The sequence below is a fragment of the Ascidiella aspersa genome, chromosome 1, assembly GCF_963924565.1.
Source record: "Ascidiella aspersa chromosome 1, kaAscAspe10.2, whole genome shotgun sequence".
Lineage (NCBI taxonomy): Eukaryota > Metazoa > Chordata > Ascidiacea > Phlebobranchia > Ascidiidae > Ascidiella > Ascidiella aspersa.
Window position 1 is genome coordinate 23,204,665 of NC_139447.1, and position 27,383 is coordinate 23,232,047.

Sequence of the window (27,383 nt, forward strand, 5' to 3'; positions counted from 1 at the left end):
CGATTACACAGAAGAAAAAAATATTTTAATGAATAAGGAAGCAAAATAGTTTAATTGTTATTTTGGCAGATATAGTTGGCCAAAAAATACGATTTTCTTATGTATTAAATTTTTGTACTCATATAAACCAGAAAACTTATTTCGCTATTTATACATACCCAGCTAACACACAACGTATTTTCGACGTTCGGATTTTTTTTTTTAAACTAAGTAAACGTTGTGGGAATGTGTCCAAACGAACGTTAAGAAAATACGTCGAGGCCGTGTTATCAAAACGTAATGTAAAACGTAGCATTAACGTCAAAATTAACGTTAAGAAAAACCGCAATGCGACCAAATATCAACGTCATTTGTAACGTACAAACAACGTTGATTCCAGACGTCGATCTTAACATGTTTTACATCATTTTGGACGTCACTTCGAACGTTTGTTAAACGTTATTTTTTAACGTTGAGACGAACCACAATGAAACAAATTTACAACGTCATAGGTGACATGCAAATAACGTTTATTACTGACGTAAAATCTAACATTTTTAGACCGGTTCAGACGTCTTTTACACGTTTAATTAACGCTGTATATTTAACGTTCCGTAAAACTATAACGCAACCAGCTTAGAACGTCATACGTGACGTAGAATTCACGTTCATTTCTGACGTCACAATTAACTTGTTATAGACAAATTTTAACGTAACTTCAAACGTTTGTTTAACGTTCTTTCGTAACGTTGAAACAAACCAAATGCAACTTATTTTAAAACGTCATAAATCACGTACAAAAAACGTTGTTTACTGACGTCAAAACTAACGTCTTTTCAGCCACTTTTGACGTCGTTTAAACGTTTTTTCAATTTAATGGTATTCTTTAAAAAAATTGTGGCGCACCACAAAGTAACCTGATTATAACGTCAAATGTGACGTACGAACAAGGTTAATTAATTACTTCGAGGCTAATAACTTGTTTTAGGCTATTTTGTACGTCAGAGCGAACATTTTGCTAACATTATTTTTAAACTTTGTGACCACCATTGATGTTACTAATTTACAACGTGATACGTGACGTACAATCAACATTAAATTTTGACATCAAAGCTAATTTCTTGGAGACCAGGACGCCATTTTAAGCGTTATAATAACGTCATTTTACCGTTTTGACTAACTACAGTGTTATATAATTAAAACGTGAAACGTGACGTAACAACAACATTACCTTTTGTAACAAGGATAATTTTTTTATGACTATTTTATACATCATTTCTAACGTTTTAATAACGTCATTTCTTAACCTTATTACAAACCTTAATGTAACCAATTTAGAACGTCATAGGTGACGTACATGCAACGTTAATTACTCACGTCAAAGTAAACTTGATTTCATTTCATACGTTGTCGTGAGAAACCACAATGGACCCAATTTAGGAAATCATACGTGACGTACAATCAACGGTGATTTCTGACGTCAAAGCTAACTTATTTAAGACCGTTTTGGATGTAATTTTAAACGTTTTAATAACGTTATTTCTTAACGTTGCGACAAACTAAGATCCAACTAACTGACAACGTCACGCGTGAGGTATAAATGATGTTGAATTCTAAGGTCAAAGCTAACTTCCTTGACAGCATTTTGGACGTGATTTTAAGCTTTTTAACAACGTTATTTTTTGGTTTGTAACTAACAACAAAGCAATCTAATTAGAACTTCACGTGACGTAAAAACTACGGTAAATACTGACATCGAAGCTTAGTTGTGTTTAGAATTAGACTATTTTATACGTCATTTTTAACGTTAATATAACGTTATTTTTCAACTTTATTACAATCTTCAATATAACCAATTCAAAACATCATACGTGGCGTATATGCAAAAAGCAATGATAACTGTCGCTGAAGATAACTTATTTGAAACCATTTTAAATGCTATTTTCAAAAGTTCCAATAACTTTATTTCTTGACATTACGAAAAACTAAAACGCGACCAAATTTGCATCATCTTAAATGATCGTAGTCATTTCGAAGGTTACGGCAAACCACAATGCAACCGGATTAAAACGTTAAACGTGACGTATACAACAAGGTATATACCTGACATCGAGGTCAACTTGTTTTAGACTATTTTATACATAAATTAAAACATTTCATTAATATTGTTTAGCGTTGATACAAACGCCAAAGGAACCCTATTAAAACGTTAAACGTGAGGTAGAAACAACATCAATTAGCCTACTTACGTTGAAGGTAACTGATTTTAGACGAATTTGCGTGTCATACACAGTTTTTTCGACTGAGCTGAAGTACAATCGAATCAAAATGTCATACGTGTCGTATAAAAAACGTTGTTTACCGACGTCAAAACTAACTTTCCAAGTTTTAATTTTCGTTAAATAGAAATGCTCTCTTTTAAGGAATGCGTCGGGATTATGTAGCCTATTTACAAAATATTTGTTTTTTTCTGTAATGTGTTTTGATTAACTATTTCAGAAAATGTAAAGAAGTATACTTAGTTATGCTTACATAAAATAGAGATGTGACTTAATTTAAGATAGCATTTTAGTAAGGGTAACATTGTCTTTACATGAAACAAATCGCATAAAAAAGTACTTAGCGCAGCGACCGCTATAGACGCAGTTTCCTGGATAGACAAGAATGTCGCTCCCTGCTGCTTTTTTTCGCGGTTTTCGAACGGCGCGTAAACTCGTGATTGGCCAATATGCGGATGACATCACAGTCCAGTTTGAACATTTGCTATCAGGACATTGGAATTCAAAATAAAGTTTGGCAGCTCAGCGCTAGAGTGCTTGTTAGATATTTAGGTTGTTTTCCTGAAATCATGAAGATTAGGCTTATATAAAAAGATTAGGCTTTGCTATCAAATATATTTTCAGGTTAAATAGTCTAAGCTGTATTTGTAGTTTTATTTATAACTTTTATTTTAAGTAGGAAAAAAAATGATTTACTGAATAAATGACTTTAAAGCCTCTACTAATTTTCATCTAACATAGAAAAACAAGCTCTATTACCTCTGTGGGCAATTGCAGGCACTGGTCTAGAATCCTACCACAGTGCACAATATTTGGGTTAGGGTGCGGGTTAGCATTTTGGATTAGGGTGGGTCAAGTATTAAATAATAGATATAATAATACTTGGCCCACCCTCACCCAAACGCTAACTCGCACCCTAACCCAAATATTGTGCGTTGATTTAATCATTGTGGTAGGATTCTAAACCAGCGCCCAATTGCATTCTACGGCGAGTGAACACCCAAACTTTTTAGACAATTTTAATGCAAATCTTGATCTTTGTATCTTGCCAGCGTAAATACCTTGGGTGTGCATAAAACCCCAAATGAACACTTGAAAATTCATTACTGAAGATCTCGACTAAAGGCTTGATTAAAAGTTCAAGGTGGGATTTGAAGAAGGGTACACGTTAAAGATATTCCTCATGAACTTGGCTGCTCATCAATATTTACAGGTAAATTAGTGATTAATATTTTCAAGATTTTTGTTAATTATTATATTTATTTGACTCATACTGTTTTGTTTTATGCTTGCAATTGCCCTAGATGCTAACAACAAAGACTTTAAAATGTATCCTGGCTGCGTTTAAATTTCTTTATTTGGGCAGCAATTTTTTTCAAAACCTACCAGTGATAGTTATACAATGTCACCAGAATTTTAATTTTATATATTTCTGACCAGTCTGCATTCTGTGGACCAGAAGCTACACAGCACAAAACGCTATCACACAATAAGTAAAGGCAAAATAAACGTAATATGACAGAATTATTGGGAAAAAATTATACCATAGACTAGTACTAAGAATGGTCTATATTTTTTTAATATAAAAACAAAGTTTAAAAAATGTAAAAAATACTAATATTCATTATTAAATGTTATTATTGGCAAAAAAATGAGATACAAATTCTTGATACTAAATTTTACCAAACAAATTCAGGTTGCACAAGAAAATACATTAACAGTGATATAAAATTTCTGTGCTTGGCTAAATTGGTAAATGGCACATCTAAATTTTGAAACTATGGTTGAATTGTGTTGGGATTCCAAACGTCTGGATCATAATATTACCAATAGTGAGAACAATTAATCACATTCATAAAACACTTTGCTGACATACTAAAAAAATCAAAAACATGAAATAACTGCCAGGTTGTTTTAAATTTTTTGTTTAAGGCAACCAATTGGGCATTTATTGAACCATGTAGAAGCACGTGCATCATTGCAATTAGTTTTTTGGCTTTGCTCATTTCGAATTGGTTACATAAGGTATATGAAGTTAAAAGTTATGTTTGTAGTTATTAATCACATTTCCCAGTTAATGCAGCTTAAACAGATGAAAGTTGGATGGGGTTTTCCTTAGCTTGACAAACACATGAGCCATTTTTATAAGGTATATATTCCCCTGTTCGACCCTATAGCCCTAGCAGTCACTTCCCTATTCCCTAATTTTTATATTATTTGCCAACAGCTCTCTCGATGTATCACACATGCATTCAGATTCGGATTAAACTGCTGGATTTTCGTTTTACACCGCTGGATTTGTATTGTTCTTATTTTTTCAATACGTTGTTGTTGTTAACGTTACTTTCCTGTTTTAATGTGCAATGTGCATTGTTTTACACATAGTCTGTGAAATGCAAAACTTTTTCAATTTTGTCTTTTAGACTGTGTTAGTGTAATAGAGCAATTTAAGTAACACTATAAAATTGGTGTGTTTTGCAGGTCCACAGACCAATTTTCTCAGTTTTCTTGTCTTTTTTACAGTTCTTTATTGTCAACATTTTTATACTGCCGTGTTTGTTTTACTTCAATACTATATTATTTCTATATTTTCCTGGATGGTAATTGTTTAGAAGATTTAGTAAGAATTTGCAAGTGTAAATAATTACAGTCAGATATGTCACAACAAGTATAAGTGTTTTAAAAATTCAAAAACATCGTTAGTATGTTTCTTTTTTGCGCATTATACCGTAGTTGCGAACGTAATTTGTAACTTCATTGCAAACGTATTTTGTAGGGCATGGAGTCCAAACTATTACGCAAACATAACAATGTGAACGCTTTCAATAACCTTGTTTTACAACGTAGTTTCCAACGTCGCATGAACTTTGTCCGGATCACACATTTTTACGTAAAAATAACGTCTGTGATAAACTTATAAATAACGTCGCTGAACATCGTAATTTGCAACGTCTAATCTACGTCGTCTGGAGTAGACACTTCTACGTAAAAACAACGTTCATGATAAACGTATAAATAACGTAGTTGCACAACGTCACATCTAGGTCGTAAAGTGTCGACGCTTTTACGTGAAAATAACGTTAATGATAAACGTCTAAATAACGTAGTTGCACAACGTCGCATCTACATCGTTTGGTGTCGACGCTTTTACGTGAAAATATCGTTCAGGATAAACGTCTAAATAACGTAGTTGCACAACGTCACATCTAGGTCGTAAAGTGTCGACGCTTTTACGTGAAAATAACGTTAATGATAAACGTCTAAATAACGTAGTTGCACAACGTCGCATCTACATCGTTTGGTGTCGACGCTTTTACGTGAAAATATCGTTCAGGATAAACGTATAAATAACGTCGCTGAACATCGTAATTTGCAACGTCTAATCTACGTCATCTGGAGTAGACACTTCTACGTAAAAATAACGTTTATGATAAACGCATAAAAAACGTAGTTGCACAACGTCGCATCTAGGTCGTAAAGTGTCGACGCTTTTACGTAGAAATAACGTTGGTTGCAACGTCTTATCGACCAAACTTAAACCAAAAATCTACGTCGCTGCGACGTCAAATTGTTAGCTGGGTATAAAGGTTTTCGTGGTGGCTTTATCTTTTTTTCAGAGGTGTTAATTACGACACAACAGCCAGATCCAAAACTCAAGAGTGCCATATGGTACGGAGTGTCTTTGGGCTGACACGGTTTCCTTAATTCGTGTTTGATATAAATAGTCTTATAAGATTCGCGATTGTTTAGCATTTAACGCTGTTGAAAACGGTCAATTGCTATTATTGTGGAGGACCTGGTCTGTGCTCTTCTGTATACGTCAGTGCACAAGTATAAAAGTGAATAAGTTGTATGGTATGAGAAGGCCGTAAGTTCAAACCACCAGGTTGCACACCTAGCCTGGCCATGCTAGCATGAAAATCCCTAATTGCAACTGATTTTAAAGGCGTCCGGTGTACTTAACAAAATAATTACATTGTTTTTATATGTGGCCACAAAGCGATTTTACAAAGATACCGTTCTTGCCTAAAGCCTAAAAATACATTATATGTTAGGATAAATACAAACATATATTCCGCCACAGTTGTAACATGCACTAATACTGTCTATAGGCCCTAATCTGTACCCTCCGTATACCTTTTGTCAGTTGTATACCCAGGGGCGCCCGCAGAAAAATTCCAGGGGGGGCAATCAGGGGCGTAGTCAGAAAACCAAAAAGGGGGGTCCTGAATTTTCAACTTAGGGAATTCCCCTATTTTTTGTCTGACGTTGATGAATAATGACGTCATAAAACAGTGACAGTATGACGTCATAGAATGGTAATTGCAAGACGTGATAAAAAAACTAATCAGAAACAGCCAAATACGTCCAGCAAAAGCGACCACGTGCGTCGTCGACAATCCTGTCAGGCGCCAGCCGCGAAATCACGGTGTGCAATCGTTAACTTCAGGCAAAATGAACGGAATGAGCGCTAAATTACAAGCACGTCTTCACCACCTGCAATACTAAACGAAGATCGTTTTTTCTGGGTGTTATTATGCCACGATTAGCGTAACATCTGCGCCGAGCTGTGTGCCAAGTCTGCTAAATTACAAGCTGCGGTTGAGGGAAATTAAGTTGTGTCCATTGCACACTAAACACGTGGTCTTAGACTTAGAGTATGCTTATAGAGAATAATTTTGCGTTAACTAACGTAACATAAAAAAGGGCGACTTTGAAATGCGCACGACAGTCACCATTATACCACCTTTTAAGAATCTGCTTCAGTTAAACAAATGTCGATGTTACACCAACATCGGATATTAGCGCAGAGACCGAACAGCGAGGAACATACTGCGCCTAACTCGACGTTTTTTTTGTTGGACTTAGCGTTGTCAATTGTCGAATATACACTTGCTAATCAGTCAACCTGAACAAATAACGAAAGAGAAAAACTTCCAGCGTTTACGATCGACCAAACAAAAGACGAAAAACGGCGTTTTTTCGCTTGATTTGGGGTTTCGCATTAGATTAAGACGCGCGACCCAATTACTTCCAGAGCACGCCGCTTCAAACAGTTTGTTAAACCATGACAAAAACGAACAAAAAACGATAATATCACTTACAAAAAGGGTGGTAAGAACTTCCGCCCCCTAGATACGCCACTGGGGTCAATGGGTAATGTATAATAGTTTAACCTTTATAAGTAATACATATTACACTTATAAATAATACTAATAATCGCATTTTGAAATTCCAGCCCCCCCCCCCCTTTCCCCCCCGTGCGGGCGCCCATGTGTATACCCTAGTTCTGACCAGAACGTAAATCCGACATGCATTGAAATCACCAAGCAGAAAAAATATATATTGCGCATGAGTAATAAAGCACAGTTCAACAAAAAAGTAACCTGTGTTCTTCGTAAAAATAAAACAACACTAGTGTAGTATTTTATAAACTTTGACACACTGATGCCCAGAGTCTGCAATGGCGACATATCCCTTGGTAGACGCTGCGACGCCTTGCGGACCATAAAGAGGTTCCGATTCGACGTTGATGTAGGACAAAAATGAACCCTCGTCATCGAAAATCTGTAAAATCAAAGATATTGCATTTTTCTAAAGTCGTACCTACGACTTAACTGCAATTAAATGTCACGACGAAAAATAATTAAAGTCAATCCTAGTATTTTCCGAAAGTACATTTTATTTGCTATTTGTTGTTGTATGTTGTTGACGGTTTGAAACTACATTGATACGGCAAAACAAACATATTGTATCCTAATATATATAGAACGGTTTGTGGGCCCGTTTTACAAAAAAAAACACTTTGTCAATTCACTTCACAAAAATATGTAATTCAATAAAGTTGTTTCACTCAACAATTTAAAATTCAACCCAAGTCTGTAAAAATAATCAATAACGTACAATTATGAAATTCAAAGCGTTCTAAATTTTATTTATAGACAGCAATGTGAAAGGTAATGAACGATTTACTTGAATTCTACTGTTTCCCCAATCAGCGACCACAACGTTCCCTTTACAATCGATTGCAATTCCAGTGGGCGCGTTGAACTGTCCACATCCTTCTCCTTTGTTGCCAAAACTGCGGAGATAAGCACCGGACTCGGAAAACACCTTTCAGCAAAACATAAAGTAAGATATAGGACTGTATAGGTATTAGCTTCACTCAACATTTAAGCTCAACAGTGTCGTAAAAACTAATTTGGATAAAAGTAAACTATATTATGAAATGCATTATGTAATTTATTTTATTAAAACCTGTAAATTCTATTAATTCTTAGAATATTTAGCGGTAATTGAGTTACCCTAAAATTTTTTTAAGTTATAATAGTTTCAATGTATATCTGACAATCACGCTTAAATTGCCTAAATTGGTTAATTCAGGCCTGAAAGTAAAATTAGCACTGACTGTTTTTTCTATAAACGATTTTACTTTGTACGCAATGTTAATTCAATTTGTTTTTCCCTTTCAATGTACGGCTTTCGTTCATTAAAAATACTATACCTTTACAGAGTGATTATAAAAGTCCGTGACGAATATTTCGTTGCGTTTGTTCACTGCCACGTAATGCGGCCCCGCCAGCTGATTGGCTCCTGTTCCTCGGGTACCGAACCTCGTCACAAGCTTTCCGTTAATTTGGTAGATAAAGATCTGGCAAAGCTTGTTATCGACGATTACAAGTTGTCCCTCGTTGTTAAGGCACACGCCTATTCAAAGGTAACAAGTTAAATTCAACAGCAATCTTTTTAAAAGAGAAACATTTAAAAAAGGCCAATGAACTGCCCAAACCTCGTCTTTATCCAAGAAAGTATCAAAATCACATTTTTTATTAGTTATCAAATTCTCAAACAAGTTTACCTATATTTTAAGTTATGCTGAAACCTGGGTAATCTAAACATAAGCCTCGGGTGACATGTTGCGCACGAATTTATAAAAAAGTGTTGCCCCCTTTTTAGAACGTTTAATAGTGTATTTTTGCTGTGAACACGAATATTATAATGTAGCGCGAGATGCTGCCAATCTTGGATCATAAAATACTGCCGCACTCTATTATTGAGGGTTTATGCTGTGCTGTAGGCGCAAGCAGGCAGCGGTACAAGTTGTTATTGTTATATTACATTAATATTGATTACTTGCTTAATACCTCTTGGCCCCATTAATTTGCCACTGCCGATCCTATGTTTGTACACGCCTGAAGGTGAGAAGACGTTGACGATTTTATTCTCGTAATCGGACACAATCAAGTCTCCGTTCTTAAAGACCACGATCCCCGTTGGTCGCTGCAGCTGCCCTATCCCCCTACCTGGGTAAATGGAATAAAGGACATAGGGCAATCAAAAGGTATTTTTTCTTGTCGCGTCATGCTCTTCTTTTAAATAAATTTTATAACCCTAAAGACTCTCAAATTTATTTTTTACAACTATTAAATAAATTACCAACAATACTTACAAAAAAAAAATGTTTAAGATTATTAAGTTTAAGTTGATTTCATTGAGTTGTATTTTTATACAATGTAGTTAACACTGTTTTTCATGCGAAATATCTGTTTTAGTAGATTGTTTTGCTGGATATATGTGTGTCTACATTGAGTTCATCCATTAACTCATGGAAACTGAACATGCAACGCGTTTTATTTTTGTGTGTAAATATGCAACGTTTCTATTTGGACATCATAGGAATCACTGCAGCAGGGACATATGTAAGTTGTGTGCGCAATTTTACATTTGAAAACTTTAAAATAGGCATCGCGGACATTGTTTATGCTGTACCTCTTTTGCCGATCCTATCTAAGCACTTGGTTGTAAGGCCTTCGTTTCGCAACTCGAACACTTGAATGCACTGATTGTTGCTGTCTGTGACGTAATAACGACCCTTGTTATTCGTAGCCACATCCTGGGGGTTGGCGAACTCGCCCTTTCCTCGTCCCCTGACACCGAACCGAACAATCAAGTCGTCACCGATAGAGCTTTTAATCGGACCAGCGCTTCAGCAGATTAAAATTGGTTTCAAGTAAAGTATTTTGTTAAATAATTATGACGGCGTTAAAAGCAGAAAGTATTGGCAAACAACGGCTTTAACACTGTTAAAAGTAAACCGACTGGTTTTAAGCGTATAGTTTGGCCATTTGCAGCAGAATTGCTAAACGAATGGTCAAAACTGATTGAAAGCGCCCTCGGCCATCTTTACTTACATTCATTTGAACTCTTTTTAATATTATATTCATTCTTTAAACAAGAAACCAAAACAAAAGTTTACATAAAAACATAGCCTGCCGTACAACACGCACTTTCTACCTTTGTGGTCTTTTCAGAGCCTTTTGTCGCACATTCTTGACGCGCCGTATTTTTTCATCTTTTACCGACTGCAAAACTTTTGGAAGTTCTTCAGCCCTGAGCATTAAAGGACTCTTAGCGACGTGCTGACCATGTACTTTCACAGTGAGTAAGAAGTTCCCCTTGGCGTTAGGTGTGAATACTATTTCGTACGATCCCGGATTGTTTGAAATTATCTACCAAAATATAAGCAATTCGTAATTAAACTATATAAGTAAAAACGTTATATAAGTAAAAAAAGGTTTGTTTAAATTCTAATGTGATTCGCGCCACGTACATGAGTTAAATCACTTCAAATTAATTTACATAGCGTATTTCAATATAGGCACCTTGCATTTTTCTATTGCAGTGGCTTCCTTGACAGGTGTGCTCGATTTTTCAGGTGAATGAATGTGATTGGGTGAAGTTGTTTGGTTAGTTTCCTTGCATGACGTTATCGTGGCTTCCACTGCGCCACAAACCCCGCGTTCGACGTTCCCCAAGTGGTCTTTTGTGGTGAGAAATATCCTTTCCTCCTGCCCGACATTGCACGTTGCTGAGTTGCTTAAGCTCGAACCTGTCAGGGTGCCCGAGTGCGCCACGATGTGGTCACTTACTACGCTTCCACATTGCACTGAGCTCGCAACATCAACAAGGTTCGAAAATTCTTTAGACGTTTCCCAAGCCAGACACGGGTTGTCGACTGGTGACGCAAAGGCTTTGGTAAAATAACTACCAAGTTCTTTGAGGTTGGTTTCGTTATTGTTAGTATCGCATTGGGCAGCCTGCTTAGGATTGTTCATAATTGGGGTGATCGCTTCAGGTAATCTAGATCGTCCGTAGTCCCTGAGGTTTGATAGTCTTGTCGACATGTGCTTGTGTAGAAGGTAAGTTTTAATATTGCTAGAATTATCCGTTTTAAAAATGTTTTGGTCGTCAGAAACCGATTCACTTTCCTCTGGAGAATCTTGAACTATGCCACTGTCGTTGCAATCGCCCATTTCTTTACATTCTTGTTTAACACTCATCTCCACTAAGTTAACAGCTGACGTCATGTTTTTTAGAGCTGTACTTAGATCGCCGCGTTGCCTTCAATAACGCAAAATCGTGGAAAACCGCAAAAATAGTAATAATTGCAAATTTAAGGCGATAATGTAGGCTTACCTATCAAGAATTTGACGTTTTATTTGAAATTCCAATTCAATCATTTGAAAAGCCTCTTCTTTTCGACGACGAATTTCATTCTCAAGTTTCTCAAATGCTTCGTTCACTGACATCTCTGCACAATCCCGATTAACTGATAGTTCTTGCGCTGTTTCGTTAAGAAAGGTTTGACAGCGTTGAAGGTAAAGCACCCGTTGTCGAATTTCGTTCACCTTACAAAACAGAAGAAAACCTATAGGTTGGGACAGTTTAGTTATGGCTCGGTGTACGAGTACCATTTATATTGCCTGATAGAGTTGTTATACTATTTATTCAGGCATTGCGGTATAATTATTTGACTTACAATTTTAAGGTGGTGATTGTTTTTTTATTGTTTTTCTGCAAAAACAAACAGCCATAACTTGTTTTGCAAACATTTCTACGAATATGACCTTCTTTCACCAAAAAGCCTATCCAAAACCCCGCCAACCCTACAATGGTTTTCAAACCTATTGTGCGTTGTGCGTTAACTAAAAACTACTCCAGTCACCACTATTTCTACCTAAAATCTGAGGTTTGTGTGAGTATTTTGTGTGAAACGGTAAATCGTTTTACTAAAAAAAGGTATAAACATAACGATAAACCTTTTATATCATTTTATAACGTAGATTTATAAAACTCAAGTTCATGCCAAAATTTAAAATATTTTTCCAACCATAAAACATTTTGTTATATGCAGCGTATAAATTCAACGATTGTGTTACCGCTTAAAGTTATTTCTGACGATCTAAAGACTGTATTACAGCAATCTGTTATACGGAAAAGATTGATTGATCTGACTTTGCATTGTGTAATCGTAGTGTAACACATAGTTCCGACAAAAACGACTATGCTAACATACACATATTTATTCAGGTTTAAAAAAACTATATACAATCTAAAATTATGATAAGCAAGTTGGCTTTTAGGTTTTAGTAGTAAATTAAATACCCAGCGTTATCGAGGTTAAATTAGGTATTTACCAGTTTATTCTAACCCGGCGCTACCTAGGTTAACTGGAGTATTTATCAGATTAATTCTAACTGAAGGAATAATTAATGTAGTTGTACCTACGATGTGAACAAACAATAAGCATAATAAATTGCATAATGTACCTAACTTTGCGAGCTTAATCAAAATGAACAATTCATCATGCTATACTATTGCAAAAACAGCTCATGATAAAGAAGCATTTAATTTGATCGAATGACGTGTTATAAATTAATTATCACATTTATTTGCTTGATTGTAAAAAGTGATTTTGTTCGTATTCGTAAACTAAAATTTCCATGGATTTTTAAAACTACTAAATAGGATTTTAAAAATTTTAAAGAAACCTACCAAACACGCCTCACCTGCATTACCAATTCTGTTTCACAATCATTTGCTGCTTCATTGAGACTCTTTAGTTTAGATTTGTGGTCAATATGAGCATCTTGTGAACACTTTTCACACACGACCCGGTCACATAATGTGCATAAGAATTCTAATGTTCCACCGTTTGGGCAATGGCAGTTGTCCAAGGGTGGAGATGGAGTGATCTAAATCAAGACAATACAGAAGAAAATCGACGAGTTTAAACCACGTATGAAACCAAGTTGTAAAAGTATTGGCTAAAATTTACGTACATGCCCCTATATATTTGTATTCAATAAACATCTATTAATTCATGTTCTGTACTATAGGACGTCGAAACGTCGATTGATTATATAATACTGCTGGATAAGCAACACTGGGTTATCCATTAATTCAAGGGAAGTCCGAAACAATCAGATCGGGCGATACTGAGGTTGCATCGGTGTCAACCTGATGCCAAATTAACATAGGAATTTCAAACATAATTTGCGATAGAAAACAGCGAATCTACCCTGAAAGGTGATTTTACTAAAACAAAATAGCAAATTAACACATGTAGACAACTCTATAGCAAATTTTCGCCTAATGACCCGAAACAAACGCTTCAATTTGATGGTAAAGATGTCATTTGGAATCGAATCTACTTTTTGTTTAAAATATATGCCGTATCGGTATCGGAAAGAATACAATAAGTATTTTTAAATAATGTAACTTTTATTTAAGGACCGATAGGACAATACGGATGGATGTTCTTCGCTTAAATGACATTTAGTTTTGTATAAAAATTAAATTACGGTTTAGGACAGATGTTACCGTTTTCTACCTGAAAGTTATGATGAAATATTTCAGAACTTTGCGTTTCAATTTTGTCAACGACGTCGTGCAATGCTTGGCTATCCTGTGGTGCGTCTCCATTCGAAAAACGACTTGTGTCCATCGTAGCCTCGTCATCAGTAACACTGAATTTAGTTGGTGGTTGTGCTTCCATTAGCCTTTGTCACAAAAAGTTGAACATAAGTGTAAAGAAAACCAGACAGTTATAAAAACAATCACAGTATAAGTTAAGCTATGGTAATGCTTTTTATGGTAATGGCGAACGTTTGTGGCTTCAAAATGAAAAAAAACACCACTCACCGAATGAAAAATGAGTTATCAGTTAATTGGTCAACTCCCTTTTCTGGTAGTATTGAGTTTGCCGTGCACTGCGGGCATGTTAACGTAATACTGTGCGACGGAGCTGTTTGGAGCAGGCAGTGCTTACAAAATGTGTGGAAGCATGGCAAAATCTGTTTAAAGCAAAAAAGTAAAACAATCTTTTTTACAATGTCACCTAAGGGCTAAACTTCAATCACTTTAATCCATTTTTACAGATTTTTTGTTCCTTTAGGGCGGGGTTCACAACCTGTGGTACGCGAAGGTCTTTCAGGTGGTACGCGAGTAGCTTCCGTTTTTTCACAAAAACCTGGATTCACAACTTTTATATTTTGTTTATCTGTTTTTTTACAAAAAAAATTCCTGAAGCCTATTCTAGTTACGTAACTATCCCTGTTCTTTCTTCCATTGCGATTTTTTAAAATACAGGTCATGTCGATTGTCAATAGAGGGGAGCCAAGCAATTCTTAGGTGGGCGCAAGCTCTATCTTTATATATTTAACTTTTTATAATGATTTTATCAGTTCCATGTTGTGTTAGTTATTAAATCTGCGTATATGCCACCCTATGCATAACATCAAAATTACACATGTTTAGAAAAGAAACTAAAGAAAAATGATTCATAATTTTGCGATTTGCGAACCTTGAGGCTACTTATGTTTTAATATAGTTTCTCGAATTTTGGCACAATATTTGCTACATATTGCGACCTATTGGGGCTGTGTTTAGTCACAACAGTATAATATGTTGAAGAACATCTAAGTTGTGCACCATGCCACCCTCTTCACAATCTGTGTTTTGTCAATTTAACAGCAAAACTACGAAAACATTTTGCGCCTCTTTTTTTGCGACAATTGTCAGGGACACCGGAGCGATTTCAGGGCAAGGGGGCGAATTTTTTGGTAAGGGCAACATGTACCGCAGGCGAGCGTAGCGAGCCGAAATATTGGAGGGTCCGGGGGTCTCCCCCGGAAAATTTTTTGCGGCCACGCCCTTTAGATTGGCTTAAAATGGTACCAAAAATGTTTTAACAAATGTCAACCATGTCATTTTACGATTTTTTTTGCATTTTTCCGTACCTCAAGCCCTACTCCTGTGGACTAGTAAAAGTTACTTGAATTTTCTAATTTTTCTATTTTTAAGTTAAACAAGAGAGCAAGCGAATCCATTGTAAATTACCCTAAATTCTACTGGTATAGCGGTTTCTTATGCATACAAAAAACGTTTATTAAGAATTGTACACTTTTTCACCAGCACTCCCTGGTCCATTTTTTTTTTCTGAGTTTATAAGAGTATATAGGACAAAATTCAGCAATCAAATAAAAAGTTTAAACTAGGGTCTTCTATATATCTTTTGTTTGGCTACTAGAATCTAAAGAGCGTAAGTATAATACGTTTTTGGAAACAACTTAATTGACTTCAAAATGTTAAGTTAAGCCATAGGCGTTGTCAGGATGTCTGTCTGAAGAGCCTGGCAAAAAACGAAAATACCCATAAACAGTAACATTTTAATTTTTGATTAGGGTCTAGGCCCCCACTTGGCTACACGCATTTTTTTTATAAGAAACCCTCTATAAGAAACTGAGTACTCGGATTTCTCCAAAAGAACAATAGATTCTTTTGTTCTATTGTTCTCTTAAACAATAGAAAAGTTAAGAAATTTTTAGTACTCGGCTTGAGCCAAGTTTCTTGCGTGTACAACACTGCTTTATGATTTCCGTCGCATAATATTTAACGTTTTGAAAGCAATATATCATTTTTCATGAAAAGGGCAGGAGGGGCGCTTGATCGCTAAAAGACGCTACCATGTCTATTGTCTACACATCTTGCTTTTTCCCGAAAAGGCGAGAGCAACCGCTCATGCCACCGAAAAAGCGCCGAGGCCACGTCGCAATTAAATCATAGCGTTGTCTGCTGCGGTCAGCTGTGGTTCTTTCATGACACTTCTCTCAATTTTTAAGTTACTGTAGTTGGTTTTTGCCAAAAAAGGTTGCTGAAATGAGAAAAACTCTATGCAGAGTTAATCCTAACATTGGATAGGTTATTCAAATCCTTACACAAGGGTCGGCAACCTTTGTGTAGTAGTCGCGGGCCAAAACCAAACTCAGAAAGGTCTCTGCGGACCGCACAACATATGTTAAAAGAGATTTTGTGTTATTACAACTTTATATTAATTGTGAATCAGGTGGGCCTCGGATTTTTTTGCACTTTAAAAACGTGTTTATAATTACTGTTAAGGAGGCAGTAAAGTCTTGTAGCAAATTCGCTAAAAAAGCGTATACCTGGTTTAAAATTCGAGTCCACACGTCGTCACCCCCCTACTACTATTGAAAAAGTGTAATAAAACTACTTTGAGAAAACGCGATACATTTTATAGTTAATCTATTTTAGTGTTTGTTAACTATTTGGGGCACACCTGGCGAGCGAAGCGAGCGCGATTTTTTTGGTATACCGATATTTCTTTTAAATTTCTTGTTTTTGTTACATTTAAAAAAAAAATTGTTAAAAAATATTTTTCGATTATGTTTGAATACGTTTTTCGTTTGTCCTCGACGCACTTGGCAGCTTTCCACGGCGCAACAGTAAAGAAGCGCTGATCTAGTTCAAAAAGAGCATCAAAACGTAAACACACTGGATGTACAATGATCATTAGCGCGAAGCGCGAAAATTTTTCGCATTTACACACTTAAAATAGTCAAAAAGTATTTAAAATATGGACTCGTGTCTAATTTTTTAAAGAGGCGGCGGGCCGGATGAAGTATATTGGCAGGCTGGTTCTGATACAGATTTGCCTTAACAACAAAAAAGCTTTTAATTGTACTTGGATTTAAGTTAGTTGAGTCAGCGTGCGGTCACTAAAGCCGTCTCTGCAAATCTGAAAAACGCCGCTTTGCGCGAGTGCGCAAAACGAATTTTACCATTTTCTTGAAATATTCATTATATGGCGCCATAAGCTCGTACACCACTACAAAGCTTAAAAATATGTGTTATTTTGGCGAAAATAGGCCATACTACCTAGGGAACCGCGAAAATAAGCTGCCTATCAAGTAAAAAAATGTACATATTTTTTAGTTTGGGGGGGGTGGGGGGCATGGCCATATCGCCCCCCTAGATCCGCCCCTGGTCCAAATTAAGGCGCTATATCTATATACTGTGGGAGTATGGCATATTGAGCCGTGTGACTGTTAAACTCCACAAAATGCAATTTTTGGTAAATCAAACACTGAATACCGTTATTTCGAGCAACATGCGAATCCTTTTTATATGACTAATGCGTCACGAACTCATATTTAAATTAACAGTTGGCCAATTTAGCTACGCGCGATTAGACTGCAACGGCATATTTGTGCACCAATAGACATGTTGACAAACCAACGATGGGCGCTGCTATACTGTAGTTTATTTCAAACCTTAGTAATCAAAAACGTAAGCTTTAGATGTTTAAAGGTTAAGGAAAACTAAAATTACCAACAATTCACTATGAAAATACACATAAAAAATTATATTACTGTTCAAGTCTTGCTGGGATAACAAGCAGTACGTACCCCACTTTTCCAAAAAAATTGCCAGACAAAACCTAAACGAATGTTAGTTAATGTTTAAATGTAAACTAAATGCTTTTTCTGTGCTGTTAGAGCAGTTAAACTATTGACACATTGCGAAAACGGTGATTTAATCATTAACGTTTGATATAAGTAACTGGCATGCAAGCGAGTGTGACTGGATGGCCTATGTACCCAATAAAAACGTGACTGGATGGCCTATGTACCCAATAAAAACGATATAATTTGGAACACGCAATAAGACCTACCAACCAAAAATATATAAGCGGAGTTATTAGTATAAAACCAACGACATAATTAAACCAAATATGTAGTATTATCAACAAAGGAATAATACCAAACTCGTCAAAAATAATACCTAACTCGTCTAAGATCGTAATAGCCTAATTAAGATCTACTACCGGGAGAGGGAGTGCGGGGATTAGTCCTGGCATTGTCGTTTGTGGGAGCCAAATTTTATTACGGAATAATCGCCCTTGTTTAGTGCTAAAGATATTGAGTCGGGCTAGAATGTAGGTTAGGATTGGAGTTATCGGTGGAGTTGGTGATAAATTTCGGTATGGGGTTGCCTTTTTCTGATTATTTCAGGCTTATTTAATTTGCTTAGTTCTTATTCCAGTTGAGATTAGTGCAGAGGTGAGGTTCCTAAAACTGTATGTCTCGACGCCTTGGTTGGTCGTTTAGATTTTCCAAGGTCGTCAAACAATGATTTCGTTTCGTATCTTACCTAAAACGGTAATGGAATATTCTCTATCATTTCAGCTTGTCTTTCCATTAAATTTACCTCATTTAGGATTTTTTCATTCTTTTTTAAGATCAAAGCGCTATTCACTGTCTAATAAGAAAATTGTGCTTCAAAAACTGAAATGTTACACCTTGCACTGCGTTAAGCCTCCAAATAAAAATGCTAAACCTTTCATCACAATAAAAAAAGTAAAAATTTGACATATTTTCTTAATTTTGCAACGTGAAGCATTTATTTATACTCCACTTCACCTCTGATTCGATAACAATATTACGACTGTGCAAACACTTACGATCACAGGTATTACGTTTCAACACAAGCTTGGTCAAACAAAAAGCTGTCCGTCGGACGCTGCGTCTACACACCAATGTCCGTATTATCATTGCATGCTTCCGTTGTTATAAGGTAGGAAGTGTTTTATTGAGTGTACAAATCAGCAAATAGCCGACACTACGGTTGTCTGTATCAGCTTTACTCTAATTTTAAAATGTATATTTATTATAAATATAAACTGTACTACACTCGTTTTACAGTTGCAGAACAAAAATGTAATTTTGTGTAAACAGAATCGCCAGCTGCGGAATCAGATTGAATGTTTCCCTGTGTATTGTGAACTCAGAATACAACGTGCAACATGCCGCCATCAGTGTGAAACATAACTTGTTACGTTTTTAGTGACCGCGTCCCGGCATTCAACTGCGCACTGGTATCTAGCAGTGACATTGGTCCAGTAACGAACCAATTGAGGCACCAGGCCATGCCCTTTCCCGACAACTAAAGGTTTTGATAACTCAACCTGTACAAAATTTTCACAAAAAATGCGGCAATTAATTTTAGCTTAGTTTATACTATTTCGTTAAAGCCTGATTCTGAAAAAAAAACATACCCCCAATGGCAGTTATAATTTTTGTTTTATGTTTGTTTATGGTCTGCTTTATGTAAATCGATATCAGGTATATTCTGCATACAACCCAGTCCACTGTTTGACTTACTAAATTTTGGTTTCCACTGTTGGTGATAATTGTAGTGTCATACACAAAACACTGCGCTTATACCATAGTCTTGCCTCTTTTAAAATGGTTGTACAGCTTTTGATAATTATTGATTCTAACAACATTTATTTAGCTTGTTGTCATCAACTAAGTATTGCCTTTAACTGTTAAATTAACCTCAAGCGCGACGGACTTAACAGACTAGTACAGTCAATTCTATTTGACAGCGCACGTCTCGTTTATCGTTCTTCGCTCACCGCCAAACCCGTCTGAACCTTCGATATGTGGTCTGAGAAATATGTTGTTGACAATTGCAAGGCAGGCCATAGGCCATGACGAGCAAAGCAGAACCACTTTAGGTGGGTCTGAGCTTATCAGCACAGGGGCTGTTAAAACTAACTATGACATTTTTGGTCAGATATAATGCATCTAAAATTTTGCCTAGTTAACGTAGATAAACACAAATTTTAGCGCTTCGCGCGATTTGAACGGATTTCAACCAAATTTGCCGCAAGAGTTCCCTCGAGAACAATCTACGTAGCAGTAACTAAACTAAGGTGCATAGTTAACAATCCACTTTTAGGGGTGTCATAATGACCCACAATTCGTGGTTGGCAAACCACATGTAATTCCATCTTGACTATTTGCATGTTTTGCCTTACCAGTTTCGAAATTTGGTACTGCGTATGTGCACGTCAGACTTTTGCCAAAAATATAGTTGGAGGGGGACCTTGGCTGGCGACCCGTCCCTACTCACAAGGTCTTATTTCACAATTAATGTTGCAATGGCTTATCAGAGGTGTTTCCCCAAAATATTTTTATCCTACTTTTTCATTCTGATCACCGATGACGCAATGTACTCATATTTTAAACCAAACAAGCGAATTTTTTGTCGCCTTTTCAAATGTAAGCTGAAACGCTTCAGAAAAGTAAGGATCTCCCGCGGACAATAAAATGTAAAAGAAAGATTCTTGTCTTCGTATCCAAAGATCTAAGACTGTTTATTTATTAAAACAAATAAAACATGTTTTATTTGTTTTAATAAATAAAAAGTCATACGATCTTCTTAAATGCAATTAGACCCATTTGCCAAAAATAGCCCGAGTTCTTTGTTATGATAAAATGCCTAAAACCTGCATGTTTTAACAACAAAATTGTCAGCTGTAATAAATTCTTGCCCGCCGATACGTTTCTGAATTTAGCTTTGGACCACGACTAGGAAAAGGTTTCCAACCCCTGATTTATCATGTTATCACTGATCAATGGTCAACAGAATTTTATACTGTTGGATGCAATTTAACGTGTTTTGTTGGAATTTTTTTTGGGTAAATCGATTTTTTTAAATGTCTTGGGGTTTAATTTGTTTATTAAACTTGAACCATCGCGTTCAAACGTTGAATTTAAAATATGCATAGCACCACATACCTTTGGTTGTAAATAGGAGTTTCCACAAATACCGCATTCCATAAATATTTCCATTGTTCTCTTGATATTCACTAGTGATTTGCTGGGAAACTCTAAACCTTTATATAAAGAGATTATACCACAGTTGGTAGATTTAAGAGATTTTTGGATTAATTGTATCCTAACTAAATAATGATACTATGTGACTTTACGGTTTGACTCTATGATGGGCCAACTTTTTAGTAGGTAGGCCAGCCGCCACTCACTCTTTTAGGTGTGAACGCGAAAGCGCAAGTTAGCCTATATATGTTTGTATGGTAATACAATTTTGCATCTATTCTTTTTCGCTGTACAGCGTTTCGGCGCTGGTCTATCCTACTACAATTTTTTTAAATAATCGCACAATATTTGAGTTAGGGTGCGAGTTAGCGTTTGGGTGTGGGTGGGTTAAGTACTATTATATTCATTATTTAATATTAATACTTGACCACACCTTAACCCAAATAATGTACGTTGTGGTAGGATTCTAGACCAGCGCCAGCGTTTCTTTTTTTTAGTTGGTTGCGTAATATAAAGAGCAAGAGAATGTTGCTGTTAACTTAGGGAATTATTTAGTCGACTACACTATTTCTGACAAACTCGGCATAACTGTTAACTGTTCAGTACTTCGCTTTCAATGTTTAGAAAAAAAGTACGGTACTAAGTTTACTGCAAAATGTATACTATCTCGCTGAGTTAAGCTTCTTACCAAGTTATATGGTTGACAATTAAACTCCTCATTTGCATCTGCGCTTGTTTTTAAAACAGACGCGAAATATCTTAAACTTAAAAAGATAATCCTTATATTAACGATTCGTATTAAAGATTCAAATGTAAAATGGGCCGCATAGTACGGCCATATGTCTGCCACAATTATGAGATATGCTGTGGGCATACTTTTTATTTAATTACTAGAAACGGTGATTAGCATCCAATGCCTAAATATATCCAACTGAGAAAAAGATGGCCACTATTTAAATCTCGCATACATACTTATGAAACTCAACAAACGTTTGGTAAAAACCTGAAAACTTAACTGACGGTATATACCGGTATGCCCCTCATTTTCTCTTTTCTTGTCTTGGCAAACACCTAATAAAATTGTTAATTTGTTGTAATTTAATTCATAAGGTTTGCTTTATTTGTACACTCTTGCAACTAATATAGTTAGAAAACACCTCTCACACGTACACGCGTATATGCGTATTCCCTACAAGTTTTAGTGTGGGACTAAATTTCCTGGACCTTCTAACGTACGTACAAGTCGTCTCTAATTAGTCGTTTGCCAACCCCTATTAAGTACTTGTTTTATACTCAGACACTGCATGCGATAGTTTTGGTCGTATGCAGACAGGTTTGCCTATTGCTCACCCAGGAATGACAAAGGGCGAACTACTGACGCAAAGGCACAGCAGTTGAATCCACGGAATTATTTATGAGCAATATCGACCTTGTTTGATTCCTTTCGTATACATCCAGTGCAAATCAAACTGGCGACGTATATTTAGTGGATTATTGTAGTACAACCACTTTCATAATACAAACTATTCTTTTATTCAAAGGTTTATTTTGTTTATCTTAATTTTTGTTTTTTCAATAAATACATAAATACTTGCCATCAAAACTAACTAGGCTGCGCATAAATACCTGCTGGATTAGTGCTACAAAATGTGTGTTACGAATCAGGGCCGGATTAAGGTTTTCATGGGCCTGGGGTTGTATGGTAGTCAGAGGCCTATTGGTCATTTTCATTATGTTTATTGTTCCAACCAGAATTAACATGAAATAGGACTGTTTTATTCACTAATTAGACAGATAAAATTAACATGTTTTATACCTTTAGATCAGGGATGTGGCACGCGATAGTAAAAAATGGCACGCAAGCCCAGTGGCGTAGCCAGCCAAAAATTTTGGGGGGGGGGCAAACAAAAAGAAACAAAAAGAAACTAAAGCTTTTGTTTAGCTTTTGTCGTTGTATTAACTGCCGTAACGAACACAAATAACAATGCTAGCAAACCGTTTCAAGCAGCAAAAGTGTTAACGCAATACTCAAAAACCATTGAAGAAGCAAAAACTGTCTAAAAGTATTTATAATTTTTTTATAATTTAAAATATTTATAAATTTTCGGGGGTGCATGTCCCCTCAGGTCCCCCATGGCTACGCCTATGCGCAAGCCCCAAAAAATACTTAATCGTTATTCAGCCAACTGTCCAAATAATGCTAAATTTGTTATACTACCAATTGTCACTGTTTATTCGTTATAGAAAACAATCGCAGCGATTACGGCAATTAACAACTACTTCTGATTATATTATTACACCGTGTTTTTTTTTTTTTTTTTTTTTGTAAATAAGCGGTTTTATTATTAGAAAAAAATAGTTGCTAAATTTTGCCACGGGAAGAAGTTATAAGATCAAATTTGGCACGTCGGCATGTTTAAGTTGGACACCACTGGTTTAGATAAAGCAAATCTGTTGATAACTTCATCGCTGTCTATTTTTTCTTAAAATCTCGTTTTTAATACAGAGTAGAGCTAACGAATGTAACCTAGTTGGGCCCATAGACGAGCGCATTTAATTCTTTACCAATAGGACTGAAAATGAACTTTAGCTTGAACAATTATCGTTAATAAAGCTAAACATTTGAGTTTCTTTGCTACTTTTGACGTTAAAATAGTGTTTTTTAACAGCACAGAAAAATAAATCACCTTTCAGGCAGTGATTTTTCCAGATTATCATCGTACCGGGTAATACTAAAGCAAGGTTTCAGCATTCTCTTTAATATCACGAAACAAAAAATTTTGTTAAACACGATTGTATGCTGCAATTTGGGTTCGGAAAAATAAGAATTTTCTTTAAATCTGCTAGGTGAATTAGGCGATGTGTTTTCAGATTTCCTTTCGCTCACCAATTGCACTTTTATTTTCTTCTTTCTTAAAATTTCTGATATGTGAATAGACAACGTAGGTTTCAGAAGGTTCGTGCCTTGCCAAGTCGTAATTGGTGCATGCTTCCATGCAATTGCCGTTAACAGCTGATAAAAATCTGCCTTTGTCAGAATCAAATGCAAAAAGTTTTGACATGAATCAGTAAATAATTTTTGATGATGGTGAATATCACAACCAATTCGCGTTTAATTTTTTAACCGTTTAGTTGTTCACGCCAAACAAGCATTACGATGCCCTTTGAATTTATCACCGGTAATGGCAAAAAATTGGCAGTTTTTAAAACTATAACGTCCAACTTGGCAGCAGTTATCTCTTAACTAACTGATCAGCAATTTCCCTTCAGCATCAAATATCCCTTTGAGCCTAACCAGTTTCCCTCTTTCAGATTTTTGCTTTCTCAACCACTTTTGTATTTCTTTATCTCGTGTCTTACGTTTTCAAAAATCAGTCGAACTTTATTACGTACATCACATTCTGACATTTTCTTGATACCACTCTGCATTAAAACTTCTTTGAACGTAGCCCGATAAGGCGTGAATTACCTATTTACGACATGCTATAATAATATTCAAAGCATACACGATTTCAAGGTATTGTGACAATTTGACTGATCTAATGTGCTATATTATGTAAACATAAGTTAGGGTAGCTCGTTGTAATTTGTTTTAATATTCTATTCGCATATTAGCTTCATATTGTGAAGTAACAAACACGCATTGACGCTTATGGTCTCAAAATAAACATATTGGATATATTACAAATAAAACGATCTGACACCAGCGATGATATCTATAGTTTTAACTTTACAGGTTTTTTTTACAAAGATAACGTCTGGTGATCATTAAGTTGTTAGCCATGGGCCGATTTTTTTAGTTGGCCTGGGGCTGCAGCCCCCTCAGCCCCCGCCTTAATCCGCCCCTTTCATACTTTTTTTTTTATTGGGAGCTACTGCATTCAATTAGCAGGTTTTGTCTTTAACGTTATTGCGATAAGTTGAAACACAACACAAAAAATTGTTTTCATTAACAGAAACAAAAATACTAAAAATGTAACAAATTTTGTCAAAAAAGTGTATAAATAAATTTTAGCGAAATAACATAAACGTCAGAATAAAACACATTTCGCAATAGGGCGGCAAAAATAGACTAATATAGCTAGTACCGGAAGTCAAAATTACATCCCAACAGAAAGACCTATAGTAGGCTACATCTGTCTGAGTAAGAACTAAACAACTATATTAAGACCTTGTAGCGACTGGGGTCATTTAAGATGTTTTATTGAGTATTTCAGACGTTTATTTGAGTTGTGTTCTTTTCAAAATGTATAATCAAAAATGTTGCTACTTTTTCACGCGTTTACCAAACTCGCTGTCACTGTAAGAACAAAGCATTTGGCTGTTTCACACATGAATAATGTTATATCTTGACACATATTTCCGTTACAGATAAAAGTATTTCACCTGTGTGAACGCGTTGCTGTAACAGTTCCCGGCTGCCAGGCTTCGGGTTCTGAATCATTTCCGCTTTTCCGTATTGCCCTTTTGTTATTTATGCAAATTCTCACTTATATAAGCAGAAGCGTTATGTGAATATACACCAGTCTTGTCTAGTTAATAAACAGAACGGTTGTGTGGCTTTTATGCCAACTAATCAGTCTGGAAGCATATCAGAAGTATGAAGCAGAAGATGAACAATTCTATTTGAATAAGTTTCTACCTTGAACTAATAGTTAGGTTGATTCATCGGGCAAAAGACTTTAATGAGGCTCATAATTAACCACATGCTTCAACCTAAACAATCTCTCACATACCACCTTAGCCCATCTTTCACTTTATCACTAACTCAACCTCTAATCCAACGTCAATTAACCCAAATTCTAGCTCCGCCCATTGCCCACTCTCAACTCCAAAAAGGACGGGCAGTTTAATGCCAAAATGAGGCGACCAAATGTCAGGTGGTCGATGCCAGAGCGGCAGTGTCCAATCGCCCCATACCCTCTGCCTATGGTTTTAGATCTTATTTAGGCTTTATTTTACCTATTCCGGTGGTTTTAGAATGTATTCCAATAGGCGTTATTTGGACCAGTAATTTTGTTTTATTAAAGATGGCAAAATTTTAGTTGGATCGAACTTGTGCACAACGACAATCTTTATCAAATAAACAAAACTAGCCCAAACACCAAATATATGTCAAACACCAGTAGCCAGCTAGCCGCAAAACTCACATACCGCAAACTAATGAATCATAATTACAGTTAACTCTCATGCATATCTTTCATGTTAAGTTGGCGAAAGAATAAAAGCAGGCTTAACAGCAATTAGCGTATAGCATAGAAATACTTTTTACAAAAGTTAAATTCCTTATTAAAGCTCGAGCCCTATTGAAAATAGTATCCACCCCATTTTTGATGCATTTTTAAGTACCGGTACTGAATAATGGCTCGCTTGATGCGCTTGTGACTGGAAAAGTAGCAAATATGGTTTACAGTTTTGAAGTTATCTCCAGTTCACTTAATTGATGCCTTTTTTCAACATATCAAATTAAACATCTGTTGGTTTGACTTCTTGGCGCTTCCAGTGTTTTTTCCACAAAAAAATGTATTGCATCTTTTCGGGTCAGCAGTAAAATTGCAGAGTCAATAAATGGGTAAAAATATTTGTCTTGAAGTGATAAATATATCGGTTTTCAGTGTTAAGCTGGTGATGACCAATAAAAATTTAAGAACTATATTCCTTACCTGTCATTTATTTTGTGAACCGGCACTCTAACGCCCTCGTCGCCAAATTCCTGGGTTGGGTTCTTGATAAAACGTCAGAATTTTGATCACAGCACTTCTATAGAAATCTTAAAATTCGCGGAATGGTGGTATGGTTTGACATTATAAGCCTAGTTATTTATATATATATATATATATATATATATATACACATATTGTTTTAATACTTTATCTGCTACTATCTTATTAGAATACAAGACATAGCTTAAATTCGCATGTTATTTCAAAAAGCTTTTTTTAATCTAAAAAAGCTTTCTATACTTGGTTTAATTTTTCAAAGGTTAACGTTGCAGTTTTCGTGTAAACGGATGACTTCATTCGTTTCTTAAGGTACGAGTTTACGACGCAAAGTTATCCTTCCGTCGTATTGCTTTTCTGTTATCGGGTATTTCTTCTGAATGATTGGCAAATAGGAATTCAAGTTGTTCTTCGTAGACTATACAGAACTTACGGGGCTCTTTCTATGTGCTACGTAGAAAGTAACGCAAAAAACGGTCTATACATCGATACTGCAACGCACAGTATTTGGGTTCATGTGTCAGTTAGCGTTTGGCGTAAATACGTTTATTTTTACTTTGCTTTTTTTATGCTAGCTCTTTGGTGCTGTGTGGATTGGTCAAGTATTATTATATAGGCACTGGCTTGACCCACCTAAA

General features: G+C 35.9%; 1 protein-coding gene across 1 annotated transcript; it reads right to left on the minus strand.

Moving 5' to 3' along the window:
• Positions 1–7,620: 7,620 nt before the first annotated feature.
• On the minus strand, positions 7,621–21,077 carry LOC146168345 (tripartite motif-containing protein 3-like). Its single transcript, XM_083381301.1, has 12 exons — positions 20,987–21,077; positions 14,244–14,395; positions 13,933–14,101; positions 13,109–13,294; positions 11,736–11,947; positions 10,922–11,660; positions 10,554–10,768; positions 10,029–10,243; positions 9,404–9,562; positions 8,764–8,966; positions 8,232–8,372; positions 7,621–7,826 (listed from the first exon to the last, which is right to left on the minus strand). The coding sequence occupies exons 1-12, from the start codon at positions 21,038–21,040 to the stop codon at positions 7,674–7,676; spliced, it is 2,598 nt and encodes an 865-aa protein (XP_083237427.1). The 5' UTR covers positions 21,041–21,077; the 3' UTR covers positions 7,621–7,673.
• Positions 21,078–27,383: the final 6,306 nt, after the last annotated feature.

What these genes read in the sequence shown, in the direction of transcription:
- LOC146168345 (XM_083381301.1), bottom strand. Translation starts at nt 21,040, where the DNA reads ATGGAAATATTTATGGAATGCGGTATTTGTGGAAACTCCTATTTACAA. An exon ending in TTTATAATCACTCTGTAAAG is followed by an intron (nt 8,373 to 8,763) that starts GTATAGTATTTT and finishes TTTTGCTGAAAG; the next exon opens with GTGTTTTCCGAGTCCGGTGC. An exon ending in GGGGAAACAGTAGAATTCAA is followed by an intron (nt 7,827 to 8,231) that starts GTAAATCGTTCA and finishes TTGATTTTACAG; the next exon opens with ATTTTCGATGACGAGGGTTC.